General features: G+C 35.0%; 1 protein-coding gene across 1 annotated transcript in view; it reads left to right on the top strand.

The window, feature by feature from the left end:
* RAB21 (RAB21, member RAS oncogene family) overlaps positions 1–17543 on the top strand; it is a 33861-nt gene extending 16318 nt beyond the window's left edge. The window contains exons 5-7 of the mRNA XM_032493756.1: positions 4985–5039; positions 5558–5646; positions 8259–17543. Of these exons, the coding sequence (XP_032349647.1) occupies positions 4985–5039; positions 5558–5646; positions 8259–8401 (287 nt within the window). The 3' untranslated portion in view covers positions 8402–17543. The remainder of the gene's footprint in view (positions 1–4984; positions 5040–5557; positions 5647–8258) is intronic.
* Positions 17544–18824: the final 1281 nt, after the last annotated feature.

Here is an 18824-nt window from a genome sequence, read left to right as displayed (position 1 = left end):
GGGAGGCACTAAGCATGTAGGGCTTTAGTCCCCCTGGCCTTGCCTTAATTTGACCTTTAGGTTTTCACCATGAGATTATTTTAGAAAAAAAGAGCTCAGCAACTGCTTTACAAAATGATTAAAATTAATGACTTAAGCTGGTGTTCTTGTTTTATACATTTAACTATAAGCATTTTTGAATTAAGGACAAATTTGACTCCAAGGAAATAAGTAGATCATGATATAGTAGGGTCGAGGAGTATTCTTAATTATTTTTTTCCATTTGTTTTAATTGAAGTATAATTAGTTTACAGTGTTATATCTGGAGGAATATTCTTAATGGGTAAAATATACGGACTCCAGAACTCACTCTGAGACTTCTGGAATTTCTCTTTGCTTCCCTTTTTCTGTAGGTTATTATTTCTATGATATAGCAGCTAATTATTGAGCAATAAAGGGTACCAGATACTGTGCTGTATACTCAGTAAACATTCTCTCTTGTACCCTCACAGCCCTGTGAGTGAGGGCTTTGTAGAGGAAGCTGAGCCCTGGAGAGACTTAATAACTTGCTCCGTGTCATGCAGCTATCAGAGATGGGGTTCACACTGATGTCATTCAGACGCTTGTGCTTCTGTTACTCATCTTTACGTTGAATGGCCTCAGGCTGTTTTCTCTCTTCCCTTCTTTGTAACTGATGAATGGCCTGGGAGAAACCAGGGTAGTTTTACTAAAGGACATAGAATGAAATGGCCAGCGTGGTCTAATTCTGCTTTTAGCCTTAAGAATTATTTTTAACTTGAGTTTATGTTTTTCTTACATTTTTTTCACCATTAGATTGGTTAACTTTACTGGTCCATATCAGGGCGCAAGTTTGGGAGAAGAGCAGGAGGTGATCTGGGCTGCCTTTTAGTCTAGATGCTAGGAGTCAGGGTAGAGGGAGGGGGTGTTTCAGACCAGAACAGGAGTGGTAGACCACACAGGGGTGAGGGGCCAGAGCTGCAGCCAGTCATGCGTTAGTGAGATAGCCTGCCTTCGTCTGGTGTGTGGACTTACTGGCAGTGGAAGTGTCCGCAGGAGGTGAATGACTGAAGAACTGATTATTTGGGATTCTGGTTGTCTCTCAGAAGAGAGGAGGAAGTACCTAACATATTCTTAAGAAAGTCAGAGAACCCTCAAGAGCTTGGATACTTGACCAAAGTTACAAAGTAACATTTAAAATAAATTAGCTGGGTAAATAAGCTTAAAATTCAGTATTTTTCATGTTCATATTCTAAGAAGGTTCAGTCACATTGGATCTGATAGCTTACTGCCTCAAGTATGGTTAGACACATCTCCTTTAATATTTTATAATGTTTATTAATGATTGGTATAAAGTGTAAAAAGCTCTCACTCTCTCGTCTTTTCCATTGGCAAGAGTGACACAGAATTTTAGTTGTAATTCAGAGTTGGAAGAATTTTGAGAGCCTGTTGAGCACAAAAGGAAAATTTCACAAAGTTAACATATGTGTGTAACCAGTACAGGAGAAGCCCTGCCCTACTCTTTCTCATCCCAGCACTACCCCAGTTGTCTTCCCCTCACCGTCCCCCACCCCCAAACATGAGCTGGTCTTTTTACTTAATGGACTAGTTTTGTTTTGAATTTCATATACATGGACTCATACAGTATGGATGCTGTTTCGTCTTTTTTTTGTCTTTACATTATGTTTGCTAGATTCCTCTGTGTTCTTATATATAGTTGTAGTTCATTTCGTTCTGGTGCTCTCTAATGCTGTGAATATTCCACAGTTTATCCTTTTCCTATTGATGGACAGCTGCATTATTTTTCCCACCTCTTGATTTTCATTCGTTCTTTAAAGTACTTCAGTGTTTATTCTTTCTTCTGTTTTATTTCTAACTTCAAAAGAATACTGCCTCACAGGATTGTAGTAAAGATTAAATAATGATTTAGAAAACACTAGGCGTAGAGAAGGCATTTAACAAATATTTGTTCCTTTCCCTTTACATAAGACAGCCCTTCAGACATTGGAAACCTACTTGGATGGTTCACCTAAAATCTTCTCTAGATCTTCAGCTGTTTCTCACTTGGCCTAACTTTCAGACGTTCTCATCATCCTGGTTATTTTTTCCTAGGCTTATTTCAGTTACTAGTGTGTTTCCTACACTTGAAATGAACGCTAGACTCCAGACATTGTTGAGTCAGTGTATATTCCGTGGCTCCTTTTTTTAAATCCTCACACTGTCCTTCTACCAACATTGCTCAAGGTTGCATACACTTTTAGCAGCCGTTTCAACTCAGTGTCTCTTTTATACATATAGTTAACAAACATCTGAATTCCTTTTTTGTAAGTATTGCTCTTCTGTCAGTTGTTTCCCTGCTTCCTACATAATTAAGTCATTTAAACCTAAGTGTAGAAATTTCAACTTGTCATATGTTTCTGGATTTTTGGTCTATAATCTGCTAGCTTTTTCATATGTAAATTAGATACTGAACCTTCTAGACTTTTATCTAAGCCTCTGATAATGTGTAAAACAGAGCTGGTTTAAGTAAACTAGGTAAGGCAGTCAGGGTCATGGTAGAAATTTTAATTATCATGGACTTTAATTCTCTCATAACAATATTGACTTTCCATTTGATCATTCACTGGGATGGATGTGACTATTTTTGGTAACTACTGTTTATTGAACATTTACCATGTACTAGGCCTTTTACCTGTATCTTATTTTCACATCAACCCTGCAAAATTTGTTAGTTTGTACAAAGTGAGGCTAAGAAGGAGTTAAATCATTTGCCCAAAATTTTATAGTTATGAAGTGAGCCAGGACTTACAAAAGCTTCTTTCCACTAGGCCATACACCATCTAGTCTAAGCAAAATATGGTTCTAGCTCTTTACCGCTACTAGATCATCTGCCCTTAGCAGTATGTCCCTTCCATCTTACTAATTCCGATGGGTATTTTGAAGAAGATGAAGTTTTTACTATTCTTAGCAGGGTGGCCTTTTCCTCTCTCTCCAGTAGCTTCACCCATTTTCTCCCCTAACCTTTCCAGGACTTTCAAGGAGTTGCTTGCTTTGGTGGTTGTCCTTGTTTTCAGATGTTTTAAGCCAGTTAGAAAGTTCCCAGTGTAGCTGTGCAGTAGCAGTAAAACAGATATGAGTCTCAGAGCTGTAATGTTTTAGCTCTCTTGCTTTTAAAAGAACATAGGAGCTAAAAAGGTCTTAAACTTTGAGAAAGTGTCAGTCACTCACAGGCAGTTTTCTGTGATTTAGTCTGTGCTGTCAATCTGTTATGACACTGATGTTTCAAAGAAATAGTAGTTAGTAGAGGGATTTTTTTGTTTAAAATAATAATTATGTCATTAAAATAGCTATTTTAATGATAACTGACTTTCAGTTGGTTAAGTTTAAAATGTTATTAAATAATAAAGCAGTGTCTGAATAATTTTTCCCAAATACTCATTTGTGATGGTAAGGTGATTGTTCACTTTCCCTATTCTCATTTTTTAATAGATGTTGGTAATTCTGGTGGATTTTGAAAAAAGAGGTGTTAAAGATCTAAAAAACCAACTCATAGGATTTTAGTTAATTGCAGCCAGAGTTTCCTGGTTGCCTATAGGAGACTCCTGTTTCAGCTTTTTACAGTGGCACCTTGTGCCTCTGTTTGTTGGAGCCACCTGCCACTAGGTGGTGCTTTTTGCATTCTTCATAGCATAAAACAACTTGTTATTCCACTGGTGATTGTTGGATATATCGGTTGTAGTATTCAGCAAATTAAAAATCTTATTGACGAAGTATAATGTGAGAAATCAGAACTAATATGTGTCTTCTCACTGAGGGAGACTGATAACTGTTCAAAGAAGGAAGAGTTCATTACTGAATTTGTTAGTACCCGCTGAACTTTAGTATGTCCGCTTGCTTCCCCCTCAGCCTTAGTCTGCGATGGCGAATCGTTGCTTACAGCTGCTCGTAGTTAGTTTCCCAGATTATTTGAGGTCCTCCGTGCACAGGACCTCTGGGCTTGCACTTCTCAGTTCTGAGCACTGTGTCCCTCATTGGGTGCTTACTTCAGTGCTTTATCTGAAATTGTCTTCTCAAATCTCTAAGGTCCCAAGAAAAAATGACTTTAATCACAAGGTTTTCTTTCTTTACCCCTGTAGGTTATAATAAAAGAAATGAAAATGTGTGTTTGACATTTCCTTTCTTAGGGTGTTTTTCCCCTTTCCTGTCTGTTATTTCCATTGCCTTTAGCACTGTGTCTAGCCTGCTCACTTTAATCTCTACCCTGTATTTAGTAAGAAATCTGCATTTTGCTGTTTCTTCACTTTCATTCTAGGGGCTTTTTAGCATAATCTCAGTTTGGTTCCATTGTTTAAGGAGAGGTAAACTTACTTTCAGTCATTTAATCTGCATGCTGTTCATAAACTAAATTCTTTTCATGTTTTCAAACAAACAGTACAGTTCCTTCCCCTGCAGTGGTGAAGTGCTTCAAAAGCCATGCATTGTAATGCTTTCTCTAACCAGTTCATATCATCCAGAAATCCAAAATACTCTTAGGATCCAAGAGGCTAGCCAGGTATATTTTCATGAGCAATAAGGTAGCCTTGCTTAATTATTGACTGGCTCTAAGTTGATTGGGGACCATTACACTTGGCTAAGAACTATATAGGTTTATCCTTAGGGTTCCCTAGTGAATCTTAATCCCTATTCTACCATAAATCAAAAATAGTGTCTATCTCTTTGGAAAAGTTACTTGTCTGACAGAGGCTGCAGCTTCAGAAGGGATATGCATTGAGCCATTTGAGGAAGGTTGGGGCATTCACCTTGACAGTCATGATCAGCCTTTCCATCATGGGAGTTAATTTTATAGTTTCAGGACATTGAGAAAGCTGATGGGAGTTTGAATTATTTTCCCAGGTGATTAAAATGGCAGTTGGATATTTATAATTGGTTTAATTTCATTATAAAAATGAATCAATATTAAAGATTGGCATTTACTTTTTCAAATTAGGTAATAAAATAGACTTGGAGAAGGAGAGACATGTTTCCACTCAAGAAGCAGAATCGTAAGTGTTATCCCTTCGCCTCTCCTTCCCCCAGTCACTCCCTGTGAGCAATTGTCATCTTTGCACAGTATTCTTTACCATTTAGGTGTAACTCAAACCTCTTAATATAGATTGAGCTATTGGATTCAGTGAAGCATGATTACATTGGTAATTTCTGGACTTCTGGTGATATTTAAAGATACTCGATTCTCACTTCTCTTTCTGGTTTCAGTAAAAAATATGAGTAATGCAGAAGAAAACTATCATGGCCAAATGGTCAGTGAGTCACAAAAACTAAAGTATTTGGGTTCCAAATTAACTTATAAAAATTTCAAGTCTTATTATACTTATGTTTTTATTTAAAAGTTGGTTCAATATAGAGAGATTAAGTGGTTATATGATCTTAATTTCACTAAACCTAGGTGAATTAGTAATAATAAACTAAAATTGCTACTGTAAAAAAAATTTAAATAGGCCAAAAACATGAAACTTTTTTTTTACATCAATCCCTGATTTCTTTTTCTTTTTTTTTTTTTAAGGTATGCAGAATCTGTGGGAGCAAAACATTACCATACTTCAGCCAAACAGAACAAAGGAATTGAGGAACTCTTTCTTGACCTTTGTAAAAGTAGGTATATTTAGATTTAGTATGTTTAGATATGGCTCTTTTAAAAATACCCTATTTCCAAAGTGATGCTTACAGTGTTCGTTTCTGACTGCATTGATAATTTGTCACGTCTACTAGTATTACTACTTACTTAATATTTTAAACTAACTTTTTGAAGCGTAAATACTTACTTTTCCCCTATTTCAAGCAGTAATCAATGGTATGAAATCGTGTAGTATGTGCTAAATATTTAATAAAATAAATGTGTTACTATTAAAAGTAAAAATGGAAGAGGAATATACAGAGTAGAACAGATTTAAGAGATGTAACAGTCTGTTGCAGTGGAGGAACCTTATTTGGACCCTACCTAATTTGACAAATGAGTGAAAAAGAACATTTGTGAAACAGTTGGGGCTATATGAACACTCACTGGATATTTGATTATATTCAGAAATTATTGTGGGGCAGGAGGGTATAGCTCAGTGGTAGAGTGCACACTTAGCATGCACGGGGTCCTGGGTTCAATCCCCAGTATCTCCATAAAATAAATAAATAAAAATACCGAAAACCTAATTACCACTCCCCACAAAAGAAATTATTGTAAATTTCTAAGGTGTGCTCGTGGTGTTTTGGTTATGCTTAAAAAAGAGTTCTTACTTTTTAAAAAAATTTTTATCTTTTAGAATTTGTATTAAAATAATCTGTGAATAAAATTATGTGTCTGAAATTTGATTTAAAGTAACAGTAGAGATGCCTCCCAAGTACGGATGAAATTGTATGATGGACATACAGATTTTCATTATGCTATTCTTTCTACTTTTATATATGTTTGAAATTTTCCATATTAAAAAATTTAAGAACAGCGAAAGAAAAATGTTTGTTGTATGCAACCTGAAAGTCATTTCTCATATCACCAATAGGATGCATACCATACTTAAGAAAACCCTAGTTTACAGAATAATGGATTGGAATGATTGTATCAAATGATATATAATCCTTGAAGTTATAGACCTGACTCTTTTGAGAAGTTGATGAAATGATGGTTTTTCTCTCTAGAAAAATGTACATATACACAAATTTTGGAGTAAATTTCAGTTTTATGTAGAGCTGAAGGTTATTCATAATCCTTCTGGAGCAGTGATTCTCTAAGCGCAGCCCTTGAGCAGCAGCGTTAACATCCTCAGATGTGTTAGAGATGCATATTCTTGGGCCCTACCCCAAACCTCCTGAGTCAGAGTCTCCGGAGGTGGTGTCCAGAATCCCTCTTTATGATTCTGATGATACTAAAATTTGAGCACCACTGCGCTACATATCAGTCACTTGGAGATTTTGTTAAAATGCATTTTTTGATAAAGTGCGTCTGATGTAGGCCTGAGTTTGTCTTTTCTAACAGGCACCCAAGCGTTGATGATACTGGTCCTCAGACCATACTTTTGAGTACCAGGGTTCTAGATCAGTGGCTTATAAATGTTATACATCTCATATCTTTATATTAAAAAAGTAGAGAATTCTCCATATGTTTATTTTGAAATTAAAGAACATGTACAAGTACTTGTATTTTTGCATATTATAAAACACACCTAAAAATAGAAATTTTGAGAGGTTGAGGAAAAATAAATAGAAATTAGAATTTGTACTTTTTAAAAAATTTCCTCTCAGTGGATTGTCCCGTATAACCTCGATTTGGAAACCGTTGTTCAAGAGCAGTCTCTGGACTCCAGTTTAAGAATCCTTGTTCTGTTTTAAGGACTTTTTTCTTTCCTCATTTTTTCAAATATGTATTTTGCAGCTATTTACTCCAAATTTGTGTCTTGTATTTTCATTTTTCTTAACTGTCTCTCAAAGAGCAGAAGTTCTAAATTTTAATAAAGTTCAATTTATCAGTTTTTCTTTGAGTTGTGTTATGTCTTATATGAGAAATCTTTGCTAACTCAAAGTTACAAAGATTTTCTTCTACAGAATTTTCTCCTGTGTTTTCTTCTAGAAGTTGTTTTTTATTTAAGTCTATAATTTTTTGTTAATTTTTACATATGGTGGGAGGTATAGATCGAATTTTTGTTTTTTACATGTAAATATCTAATTCTAGTGTTTCTTAACAAGATTATTATTTTTTCATTGAATAAATTTGGGACATATACCAAAAATTAAGTGACCATATTTATAGGGGTCTATTTCTGGACCCTGTTCCATTTATCTCTGTATATCTTCTTTCACCAATGTCTCACTGTCATCATCAGAGCAACTTTCTACTGTATCTTTGTTCTTTCTCTTCCATTTTAAACTCTCTTTCAAATATTATTTGCCTTAAAGTATTACTAGTTGAATAAATTTTCTATCCTAAATATTGCTTATACTTGGAACAATTTGAACTTCTTTGACATATTTGTAAGTACATTTGGAAAATCTTAAGGTTGCTACTTGTATACAGTCATTTATTCAAATCAAAAACTTGTTTTCTCTATTAATGTCACTGTGGCTGTTATACAAGTGGACAAATACACTTGCTGTTAATTTTATTTAGATTCCTTGTTGGTTGAAAGTCAGAAATGGCTATCATGGTGGTATACTGAAGTCACAGAAAGAGAAAATTCCAGTTGTGACCCTAAGTAATTTCTGCTTTCTCCCTCTCTTAGGGATGATAGAAACAGCACAGGTGGATGAGAGGGCAAAAGGCAATGGCTCCAGTCAACCAGGAGCTGCAAGGCGAGGTGTACAGATCATTGATGACGAACCTCAAGCCCAGAGCGGTGGCGGAGGGTGCTGCTCTTCCGGATAACTGTTCACCCCTAAGAAATTAAAAAAAACAAACTGTGGATCATTGCTCTCAACATGAAGACTGCCATATTCCAAGTCACATTATTTTACCAATGGAATTATAGAATTAACAGTATTTTAAATTACGTTTATAACACTGCAGAGACCTTAAGTGCTAAACTTAGTGGAGTTTGTGACCAGAGAATTGGCATTTTCTACAAATGTTAACAAAGCAATTACCAATGGCCTTTTTACATATTTTTTTTTCTTTAATAAGGAATAATATGCATGTAGAAAAGACCTACTTAAAGGCTTCATTTATATTCTTTTAAATCAAATCTTTATTTAATAACTTATATATGTTGTTGGAATGGTATACATTTTTGCAGTCCTTTGTATTTTGTGGTAGTTTGAATTGTATCACTTCTAAACAGCAAACTGTTTTTGTTTTCATTTTTTTAAATTAGCAGATACCTGAAGTACTATTTTTGCAGGGTTTGCACAAGCCCCTAACTGTCTACTACTTTGATATAATCTGTATACGTCCTGTATGCTGAGCTGGTGAAATACATTGTAAATTACATATTAAATATTTTATCTGCTTTTACAAGCGCAAGGTGCAAAAATACATACAGTAGTCTTATGACTGTAAAGTGAATTAACATTTGGTGATAATGCCTAAGCTTTTTGACTCTGATACAAGGATCATAGCTCCCCTTCACTTTTGTCTTAACTTGAGAGTGGCGTGTTTAAATTTTCTCATTTACTTTACTTGAATTATTGCTGTTGTCACATTTTTTTTGCCTCTGTAAATCCATCTGATGGTTGAACAACAGCATTTGCCTTTTGGTTTGGGGTTTCTGTTTGTTTTTTGTTCCTTTGGGTTTTTTTTTTTTTGTTTTGTTTTTTGGGGTTTTTTTTGGATAAAAGAGGTGACTTCTGCCGATTTTGCTTTTAGAATGGTTACCTTAGAAGAATTTGAGTGGAGAATGCTGAGTTTCACTTCTGCAATGGCTTTAGTTTTCTCTTAGGTTTTAATGTGAGATGGAGTCACTGGTGTGAGAAGAGAGGAAGAAGGCTGAGATAGTAGCCACTCAGGCAGACTCATTTGTACGGCATGTTAGTGAGTCTCCGCTCCTGAGGCAGCACTTTTAGGTCCTCTGTGAGCAAGTGTTATTTGTTCGTTGCTTGCCAGAGATGAACACAGAAAGTTTTGTTTCGTTTTATAAGAGCTATCCTTCTGAGTTTCTTTGAAGGGAAACAGTTCAAGTAATGCAGTTATAGCGAACACTGGAAAGATTTATTATAAAATTATATTCTTGTATACTTTGTAAATTAGTCTCTCACTAGGTTTTTTTTTTTTTTCCCTTAAGTGTAGGACTGAACTTAAATTTGTTAATTTTAATAGAATCAGGCACTGCTCACAGAAGGAACACAAATTGTGGAAATTAACATAAATTGTTCTTGTTCTAATATATATATTTTTCCATTTCTGTCATGCTTGGAAAACTAGTAAATGTTACGTCTAAGATAAAATGGAATGGTCCCTGGATTTACTTCTTTTAAGAAGCAGTAGTATGCAATAAAGTTGTTAGCATGAGCAATTAAGAGGATTGAAGAGGTTCTAGTTACTAAACAGGTAACTTTCACAGATGGGTTAAAGTTGAACAGATTGAAACCTTGATGTTAAGATATTAGAATTTTAACTTAGTATTAAGCATTCTGTTAAGTCCTCATTTTACCTTTTATTATTGTCCTTGCCAGACTCAACGCACCGCTTTCTGTCGTCTGTGTTTGGGGAGGATGGGATGGGAAGAGTTGGCAGGAAGATAAGCTAAAATTGTGTTCTTTTATGGGATGACTGTGTAGTCTCTTGGTTTCCTGTGAAGTTACTATCTATGCAGTGGCTGGAAAGAGGCAGGGGAAATCATGAACGCAGATCCAGGAAAAATTGGTTTTGCCCTCCTGGTTCTTTCAGTGGAGTAAAGAAGCCTTGCCATTTCTACTGTTGTAGATGGACATGGGAAATAAGCTCTTCTCCACTGGAGTGAAGTATGTTTTTAAAAATAATTAGAGATGAAATTGAGCTTTATTCCAAAAAATAAAGTCATACATCCTGATAATTAGAGAGTTGTACCCTTGATTTTTGACCCTATATTAATGATACAAAGTCCAGCTAGAAGCTTCTGCTCCAGAGTTGCCAGATAATTATCGATGGGGTACAACCACGCTCCATGTTTTTTGGTTTTTTTTCGCTTTATTCTCCCCTGGTTTCTATGTGTCTTTCTTAACCTCAAGCATTTCATTCTTCTTTTTTTAACTTGTAATTTAAACTAACTCAGTAGCAGCAATAGATACTGTGGCATACCTGTCCTTGCTCTGAAGCCCAAAAGGTCTTGAGGTAGGAATAGGGTGAAAGTCTAATGAAAGAGGACCAGTCAGTTGCAGACTGTATACAAGGAAAGATAAACAGATGATAAACCAAGGCTGAGGAGGTTTCTCTGATAGTTCTTCACCTCTCTAATGCGTACCTTTTGTGTTCCTGTCCTTATAGTTGTGCTGTTAGGAAGAAGACAGTTACCGTGTTGTGTATTATTAGTAGTAGGTGGGTAGAACCAATATATTTTTCAGCTAGTTAAGTGTATACTCTTAGTACATATAATTAAAAATTGGTTTAAGATAGTCATTAAAAAAAGTGTCTGAATATTAAAAGTATACTTTTCTGTTTCTGTTATGATGATGGGTATTTTGCTTCCTGTTTTGTGTTGTGATAATAGAGGAAGATTATTGTTTTTATAAATGTAGATTGCAACAGTTTTGAGGTGAACAGTAATCTGAAAAGAAACAAGCATCACGTTACTGTATGAAACACGAGTGTTCGAATTTGTTTTGTTCTGGGGATATCTCCTGAAAAATATCCTAAAGCTATGGCTGTTACAGCTAAATTGAAATCTTCTAAAAAATATTAGCCATATATTATTAGTGGTTACTTTTTATTTGGCATTAAAAGAAGAGTGATATTTCATTTTCAGATTTTCTGTGAAAAAAAGATAAAATTTGGGGTAGGGAAGAGGGTAGTGAACAGTAGAATGGGAGTCAGGTAGATATGAAATTCCACAGCCTGACAATTTTTAAAACCGTTTTGAAAACTACACTTTATCCGGTAGTTTCTAAATAAGGCAAGTTAAATAAGGCAAGTTATGCATTGTGCCAACTATTTAGAACGTTAAAAAAATGAATTGTTCTGCTGTTTATTTCTTTTAAAATATGATTTACGTTTTTTTATATTGTAAATGCTACCAGGAATCTAGATCATTATCTGCAGGCGGTATAACTTATCTTATTATAATTACCACATACATTATCTCTGGAAGGATTTGATCTGTGCCTTTGACTTTTGAAATTTATCTTTTGACCTCCGTTTGCCATTACAATTTTCAGTTTTCTTTATAAATACAGTGTGATAAAGAGGGAATACTTAATTTGTGACCATTTAAAATGTTGAGATCTTCTAGAAAAGGGTGTAGATAGTAGTGACCTGCAAGAGCCTTATAATAATTTCTAAAGATATAGAGACTGAGTAGATCCTTAAGTATTGTCTTCTAAATTGCACAATGCATTACCTAGATTTTAATAATTAAAAACTGGGATTTGTTGAACATATATATTTACTTGATTTCATAATAGGCATTGATTCTAGTAAATTGCTGTTCTATAATTTTTAATCAACTAAAGCAGAGTAATATATTTGGGGGTGTGGACCAGAATTCATGCTACACGTATGTCCGACTTTGATGGCTACTCCCTTTTCAAGAAAAGAAATTAATCACAATTCTGAGCAAGATTTCCCAAATGTAACTACTTTAGTATTAAGCATATGTAATGAAAAAAATTTAGAAATACTCTTAAAAGACATTCCAATTTTAAGCAAAAAGTGCTTTGCTTCTAAACAAATACCACTTTAATTTGATAGACTGCTTGTGCTCTTTGGGGTTTATGTATCATCTTTTTTCTGAGGAAGCTGAGTGTGCTTTTGAATGTTAACCTTTTTACTGCAGCGTTTTTTCCTGCAGTAGATAATGGACATGGCAAGTTTATGTTAAATGGCACACCCAGAAAGAATCTTGTTCTCATAGCATCTTGTCCTTTTCAGAATACTGTACATATTCCCAGCTGCATTACGTTAAAGCCAAAAGATGGACCTGGCTACTTAGATGATCTTCATTCCCACTGTGTCAGTTCTCACTTTGAGTTTGATTCTTCCTGGCAACTGTATCATCTCTTCATTATCAACTGCTGAAGAAAAAGCTAATAGGATTTCCTTGAATTTGAACTTGTGTAGAGCAATGAGAGAAAAGTGAGGGATAGCAGGGGGAAAGTGTGATAATGTCGAAAACCAGACATAAGTGGTATTAGCTAGACTGTACCTTAAGTGGTAGCAAGCTATTTTAAGGTAACTGTACTTAGTACTCCCCTAGAAATTTGAAGGTTCCTCAGTTTGTAGTTAATTATCTAAGACTATATTCTAGGAAGAATAAAAAATACAGACACTGTAGAAGTGCCCCTTGGGTACCACTCCTAATTGGTAACAGTTGTTCTATACTGTATACTCTTCAACCTCCTTTTTTCTATGCATTTATATACATACATATTTACCTATAGAAGTACAGTTTTGTGCATTTGAAAGTTTTACATAAATTGTGTCTTACTGTGCATATGTTTTGCAGCTTGCTTTTTTTCTTACCAAGTCTAGGAGCTCTCATGTTGATACAGTTTTTTATTTTCTCCCAGATCTCTTCAGGTGTGTTTTGGCTTTTAAAATAACTTCTGACTCTCCATAAAACCTTCCCCAAAGGAATGCGGTCAATTAGGTGGATTTCATTAGAATCAGAATTTAAATGCAAGCCAGTACTTACCTAAGATAGAACCACGGTCTCTCTTAAGCATGTGCGTCAGGAAATTAGAAAGGCATCTGCCTACAATTCATTTAAGTATTTTACTTTTGGCCTACTGTTGACTGATATATAAAATTCAGTAATTAACTTTAGCAGATTTTTCTTTATTCAGAATAGCTTTTGATTTGAGGAAAAAAGGGAAAAGAGGGAAGATATAGTTGAGAGGGAAAGAGAAGGGTAAACTAAAACAAGTCTTAAAATACAACTTTGAGTAGCTACATCACACATGACTTCATGCTCCCAGAACTTAACACTTGTTTGATCTGTGCCTTTAAAACAGAATAAAGAAAAGCCTAGTGGGTGGGGGTATAGCTCAGTGCATAGAGCACATGCTTAGCACGCACAAGGTCCCAGGTTCAATCCCCAGTACCTCCATTAAAAAATAAAATTTAAATGGATAAAAGTCCTTTTTCATCTCCTACCACCATCCCACATCCCTCTTTAGAGTTAACCCTTGTTAACAATTTGGTGTGTGTCTATATCTCTTATATCTGTTTTAATTTATATTTGATCTTTATAGATTTTGAGTTCCCTGAAAACAGTTTCTACCCTATGTCACGTTCTGTCCTCAATCAACTGACCAACTTCCCAAGAAAAACCAGAATCACTTTTTGTTTAAAGAAAGTTAAGTCAGTGGTGACAGTTCTTGAACTAGAAGTTAACTACCTGACTCTCAAGATGTTTTATGTTTATTGTAAATTAAGCTTAAAGAGTAACGGTAGCATTCTAGGAAAAGTCAACTTACCGATTTATGTCCCCTGTGAAAACAGGGCTGGGAGAGAGGGTTGAGCAAGTCCAAGGTCCTTAGTACATGTGTAATTCTGGGTTGCGCTCATTCTGTTGGTATGTTTTCCTACGTGGGGAGCGCTGTAATGTCCCCAGCAATTACTTCATGAGTCCTTCTCTGCATTGTCAAGGCTGTAGCTTAGCATGTGAGTGCTGTGACACAAAGGTAAATGTGTGTGCCCTGGCTCAGCAAATTTATTCACATTTGACTTTTAATGAAAATAATTCAGAAAGCAAATTAAGCACATGTTTACATGATTTTGTTAATTGTTTCCATATGGTCTTTAAAATAATTCAAAACACATTCTGCTCATCATGGCTGTTCTCTCAATTTTACTCATTTATTAAGTTCCCAGAGCGCACAGCAGGGGAACCAGCCTTCCTTTATAGTTAGAGCTCAGAGATGGGGACCTGTTGACCTTTGCCCATAGTCTATGATGTAAGTACTTTTATCTGTGGATATGAGGTCAACCAAACACACATGTTCACATTTCTGTATTTGATAAGTACGTACCAGTCAAACTTTTGGGGTGTGGTAATTAGAATGACAGTAGTTGAAGTTGATAGTGATTTTGAGGTAAAGCTGGACAGAATGATTCTGAGTCTTGCAAATGATACATTTTCAAGCCAGGTTAGAATAGAATAACTTGTTTCCTAGCTTCAAGTGGCAATTAAATGATCCTCGAATCCAAATTGCTTTCCCAAATTTTGGGGTAGCGTTGAAGAAACAGATGCCTTTTGCTTGTTTACATGGCTGCTTTTTTTTTTTTAACCTAGAAAAAATGCATTTTAAAAAGCAGTTGTATTGTTTCTTTGCCTTTGACAGATGTTGCCTTGCCGCCAGATAGTAACCTAGGACACAATCCATTCCTGAGTCATAGTAGACCCGTTTAGGGAGTGTGACATAGCATAATACATGTATTTGTAAATGCACTTTCCAGTTTGAGGGTATAGGTCCCCTTTTCCCTATGTGAACTTGAAGACATAGTTCAGAACGAAAGCTTAATGAATACTTGGACTTTTCTGATAATCTTTCCAGTGCCTTTAAAGAATATTTTTGATGTTATAGTATAAAAGGTCAATTATTTAGGTCCCTTCTTGGCCCTTTTGGGGAGAATATAGATTGAAATCATTGGTTTCTTTTTTAAAAAAACAAATTCCATGAACCAGTTACCAAGAAGTAACTTTTATTCATCTGCATTAACTCATCTGCACAAATTCACAAAAGGTTAATACTTTTAATGATCTAGTGATAGTTCTTCAAAATGTAAAAGCCATGTAAAGGAAAAACTATATAGCAGGAGCAAGATGCCTTGAGGACTTTTGGCTCTCCTGGGTGACAAAATTATTCCTCTTGTCCAAAAACTATACAATATAAGCCTCCCCCCACCATGTTAAATCCTATATCGGTTATTTAACTGAAGAAGTGGCATTGCGTAGTTCCTCCCTGTCAAAGATTTTGAGGCCAACAGTAGTGATGCAAGAAATTTATTTATGAAGGACCTAATTTTGGATGGACTGTATTGAAGACTGTCAGGTAGATGGCCTTGCTAATTCACTGAGAACTCACCTTCAGTCTGTTGCCTTGAGGTTGGCATTTGACAGTCCCTGCTCCTCAGCGCTTGGTTCGCTGTTTCACCAGAAGTACAGCTGGGCTGCTGCCTCATCCAATCAAAACTTGTAAAAATTAGTAACTGAATGTAGAATTACTTACAGAGTAATTGCCAGATGTAAGCAATTGTCATCTATGAAATGTGGAGCAGAGTTATTCTAAAATAAGGGGTGAGGGGAATTTCCTTAAATGTAGAACTAGGAGCTAAAGTTCAAGAGTGTGGTGTTGATTGAGAGCTTCATTCAATCTGGTAAGTGACTTTTATTTGTCTTTTTCTATAGATAGTGAATGCTAGGAATATAGGTGGGTTTAATTAGAAAAATAAAATTTGGCCAGACTTGTGATTCAGAATATTAAGAACCAGGAGTGAAAAACAGCCATTTTAAAGCATACTATTAAAGGATCATAGTATTTGTAGTAGTGCTAAAAAACAAACAAACAAACAAACAAACAAAAAAACCAGCTTTAAGCCAAACACTGCTTTAAAGAAGAAGGAAAAAAAATCTTGTATTTAATAATAATGAAATTGTTTGAGGATGTCCCTAGCCTAATAATGACTTATGCTGACATTATTTAAAGTCAGTTTTAACATGATTAGGGAAGATTGAGATTGGTTCTGTGACCTTTAGTAACTAAGATTAATACCTTTTTCAGAGTCAGCCCTCCCCTGGCCCCCAAACACTGTCTTTCTTTGTGATCATTAAATTACACAGAAGCTTCTAGCTACTTGGCATTCTATGATGAATTCTAAATTCTTCATATGCCACAATTTTTGCTAATGGTATCCTTGAATTTCCTTACCATCTTTGCTCTCTTCTTATTGTTGTTTTTGAAGCTGATTATGGCATCTTTTGGAAACACTCGAACTAGAGAACTTGAGCTGTGCACCACCATTTTTGCCCTAATGCTGAAAACAGTAGAAGTTAATATCCCCAAATTCATGATCTCTGATAGAAAATTTATTTTAATGTATATTAAGTTTTTAGCTTCTTCAGTTTTTCAAGGTGATTCAGCTGTATTTGTTTTCTGGTTACTTTGCAACTAAAACTTGCACATGCCAGTTACTTATAATTAATTCAAGAAATTTAATGGGACATTCAAAGCAAATCACTACACTTACCATTATTAACTCAGATGAATTTTTATGCTGTTTCAATGTACATACCAAGAAATGCTAAAAGGAAACTTTGCATGTGTCTGATGGGGCACTAGTCCAACTGAGAATGGGCAAAAGAGGCAAAAGTTAAAATAACCTTGAGTCATAATCTCAGGTTGTCACTTAACACTGATTAGCCTTGCAGAAGGACATTTATTTACAGGCATATCTTGTGTTAGTGATCTTTGCTTTATTGCACCTTGCATGTATTGTTTTGTTTTATTTTACGAATTGAAGGTTTGTGGCAACCCTGTGTCGAGCAAGTCTGTCCATACTATTTTCCCAACAGCATTTGCTCAGTTTGTGTCTCTGTGTCACATTTTGGTAATTTTGTGATATTTCAAACTTCTTCATTATTATTCTGTTTGTTGTGGTGATCTGTGCTCAGTGATCTTTGCTGTTACTATTGACATTTTTGGGTGTATTTTAAAATTAAGGTATGTACATTGTTTTTTTTAAACATAATGCTGTTTCCTACTTAATAGACTATCATATGGCGTAAACATAACTTTTATTTACTGGGAAACCAAAAAATTTGTGATTCGCTTTATTGCCATATTTGCTTTATTTTCATGGTCTGGAATGGAGCCTGCCATATCTCTGAGGTATGCCTGTATTTATCCAACTAAGAAATAATTAAAACTAATTGCACTAATTTTATTTGAGTATTGTGGTCAGGATTCATATCCTGGTCTTATGAACACATTGGTTAGACCTCCAAATCTCAGTTACCTGCCTTTAATGGTCTTCGATGGTAATCTTAAAATACTAGCACGTTTGAAAATGTATGCCTCATTTTTTGAGAGTTGGGTGTGTGGTATGTACACAGACAATATAAGATCCAAGGGATACAGGTCCAGCATAAGGTACAAGAAAGAATTAGTTATTGAGGTAGAGAAAGAGTCACATTATGAGAATTGAAAAGATTGTTAGGGTTAGACTGGGGGATGGTAGTGTCTTACTGTCCTATGTGGAAAGTCTGCAAATATTTATTCATTTTGCTGGGCAGTTTTAAGAGCTGCTTTTTGTCTCTTCTTCACTGAATTTTCATCTTATTTCACTATATCACACAACTGTTGCTAGCTTTACTTCACTTTATGAACGTTTAATTTAGATGTTTAGAATTTTTTTTTACCACATTTGAAAATGGTCTGGGGAAGAACCATTTGCTTTATCAAGTGGAACTTCTCATTTGATGTAGCATTTTTAAGATAGACACATGACTGATTTATCCTTCTGATGTCTAGGTAACTGCTATAGTTTGGAAATATTTTAAAAATATCTCTATAAAGGAGGAAGACTAATTTCCTTACATATAGAATTTAACCTTCTATTTCATCATGTAAATATCTATGGTTTGGCTCTATTTGATTTTAAGCTTTTACTGAGCATTTCCCCTCTCACATTATACCTAATGTGTGTAGTTTTTACATGAAATCCTACATAGCTTTAGGAAAACTGCTATGGACAATGAATAAATATCATCAAGAATGTTTCAAACCTGAGACTGAAAATTTTAGTTTTTGCCTGAAATTTCATATATAAATTCAAGAAAAATATTTATAAACTGAAAGACTTACTTTGTTGCAAAATATATACGTGACACTTTAAAAAAATTTACCATTCTATGCAGAGCATTTAACAGGTGCTCTGAAAAATATACAAAATGTACTGCTGTAACTCATGTCCTCAAGGAACTTAAAAACCTAGGGGAGGATTATATAGCAGATGTGAGAGAATTTAGAGACATTGAAAATAGAGGAGGAGGTAAAATTGGTATTTGTAGAAGATGGTACAAAGCTTAAGAGAGTCAACTGAAAGTACCCTAAAACTAATCTTCACTGAGTATAAAATTAGTCAGAGAAATTTAAAAGCTTTCATTTATATAAACAATGGGCAGTTCAAAGATATAATTGAAGAGAGAGCCCCTTTTAAA

This window comes from Camelus ferus, chromosome 12, assembly GCF_009834535.1.
Source record: "Camelus ferus isolate YT-003-E chromosome 12, BCGSAC_Cfer_1.0, whole genome shotgun sequence".
In the NCBI taxonomy this organism is placed as follows: Eukaryota; Metazoa; Chordata; class Mammalia; order Artiodactyla; family Camelidae; genus Camelus; species Camelus ferus.
Note: the sequence above shows the minus strand (reverse complement) of the source record. Positions and strands in the feature narration are given on the sequence as shown.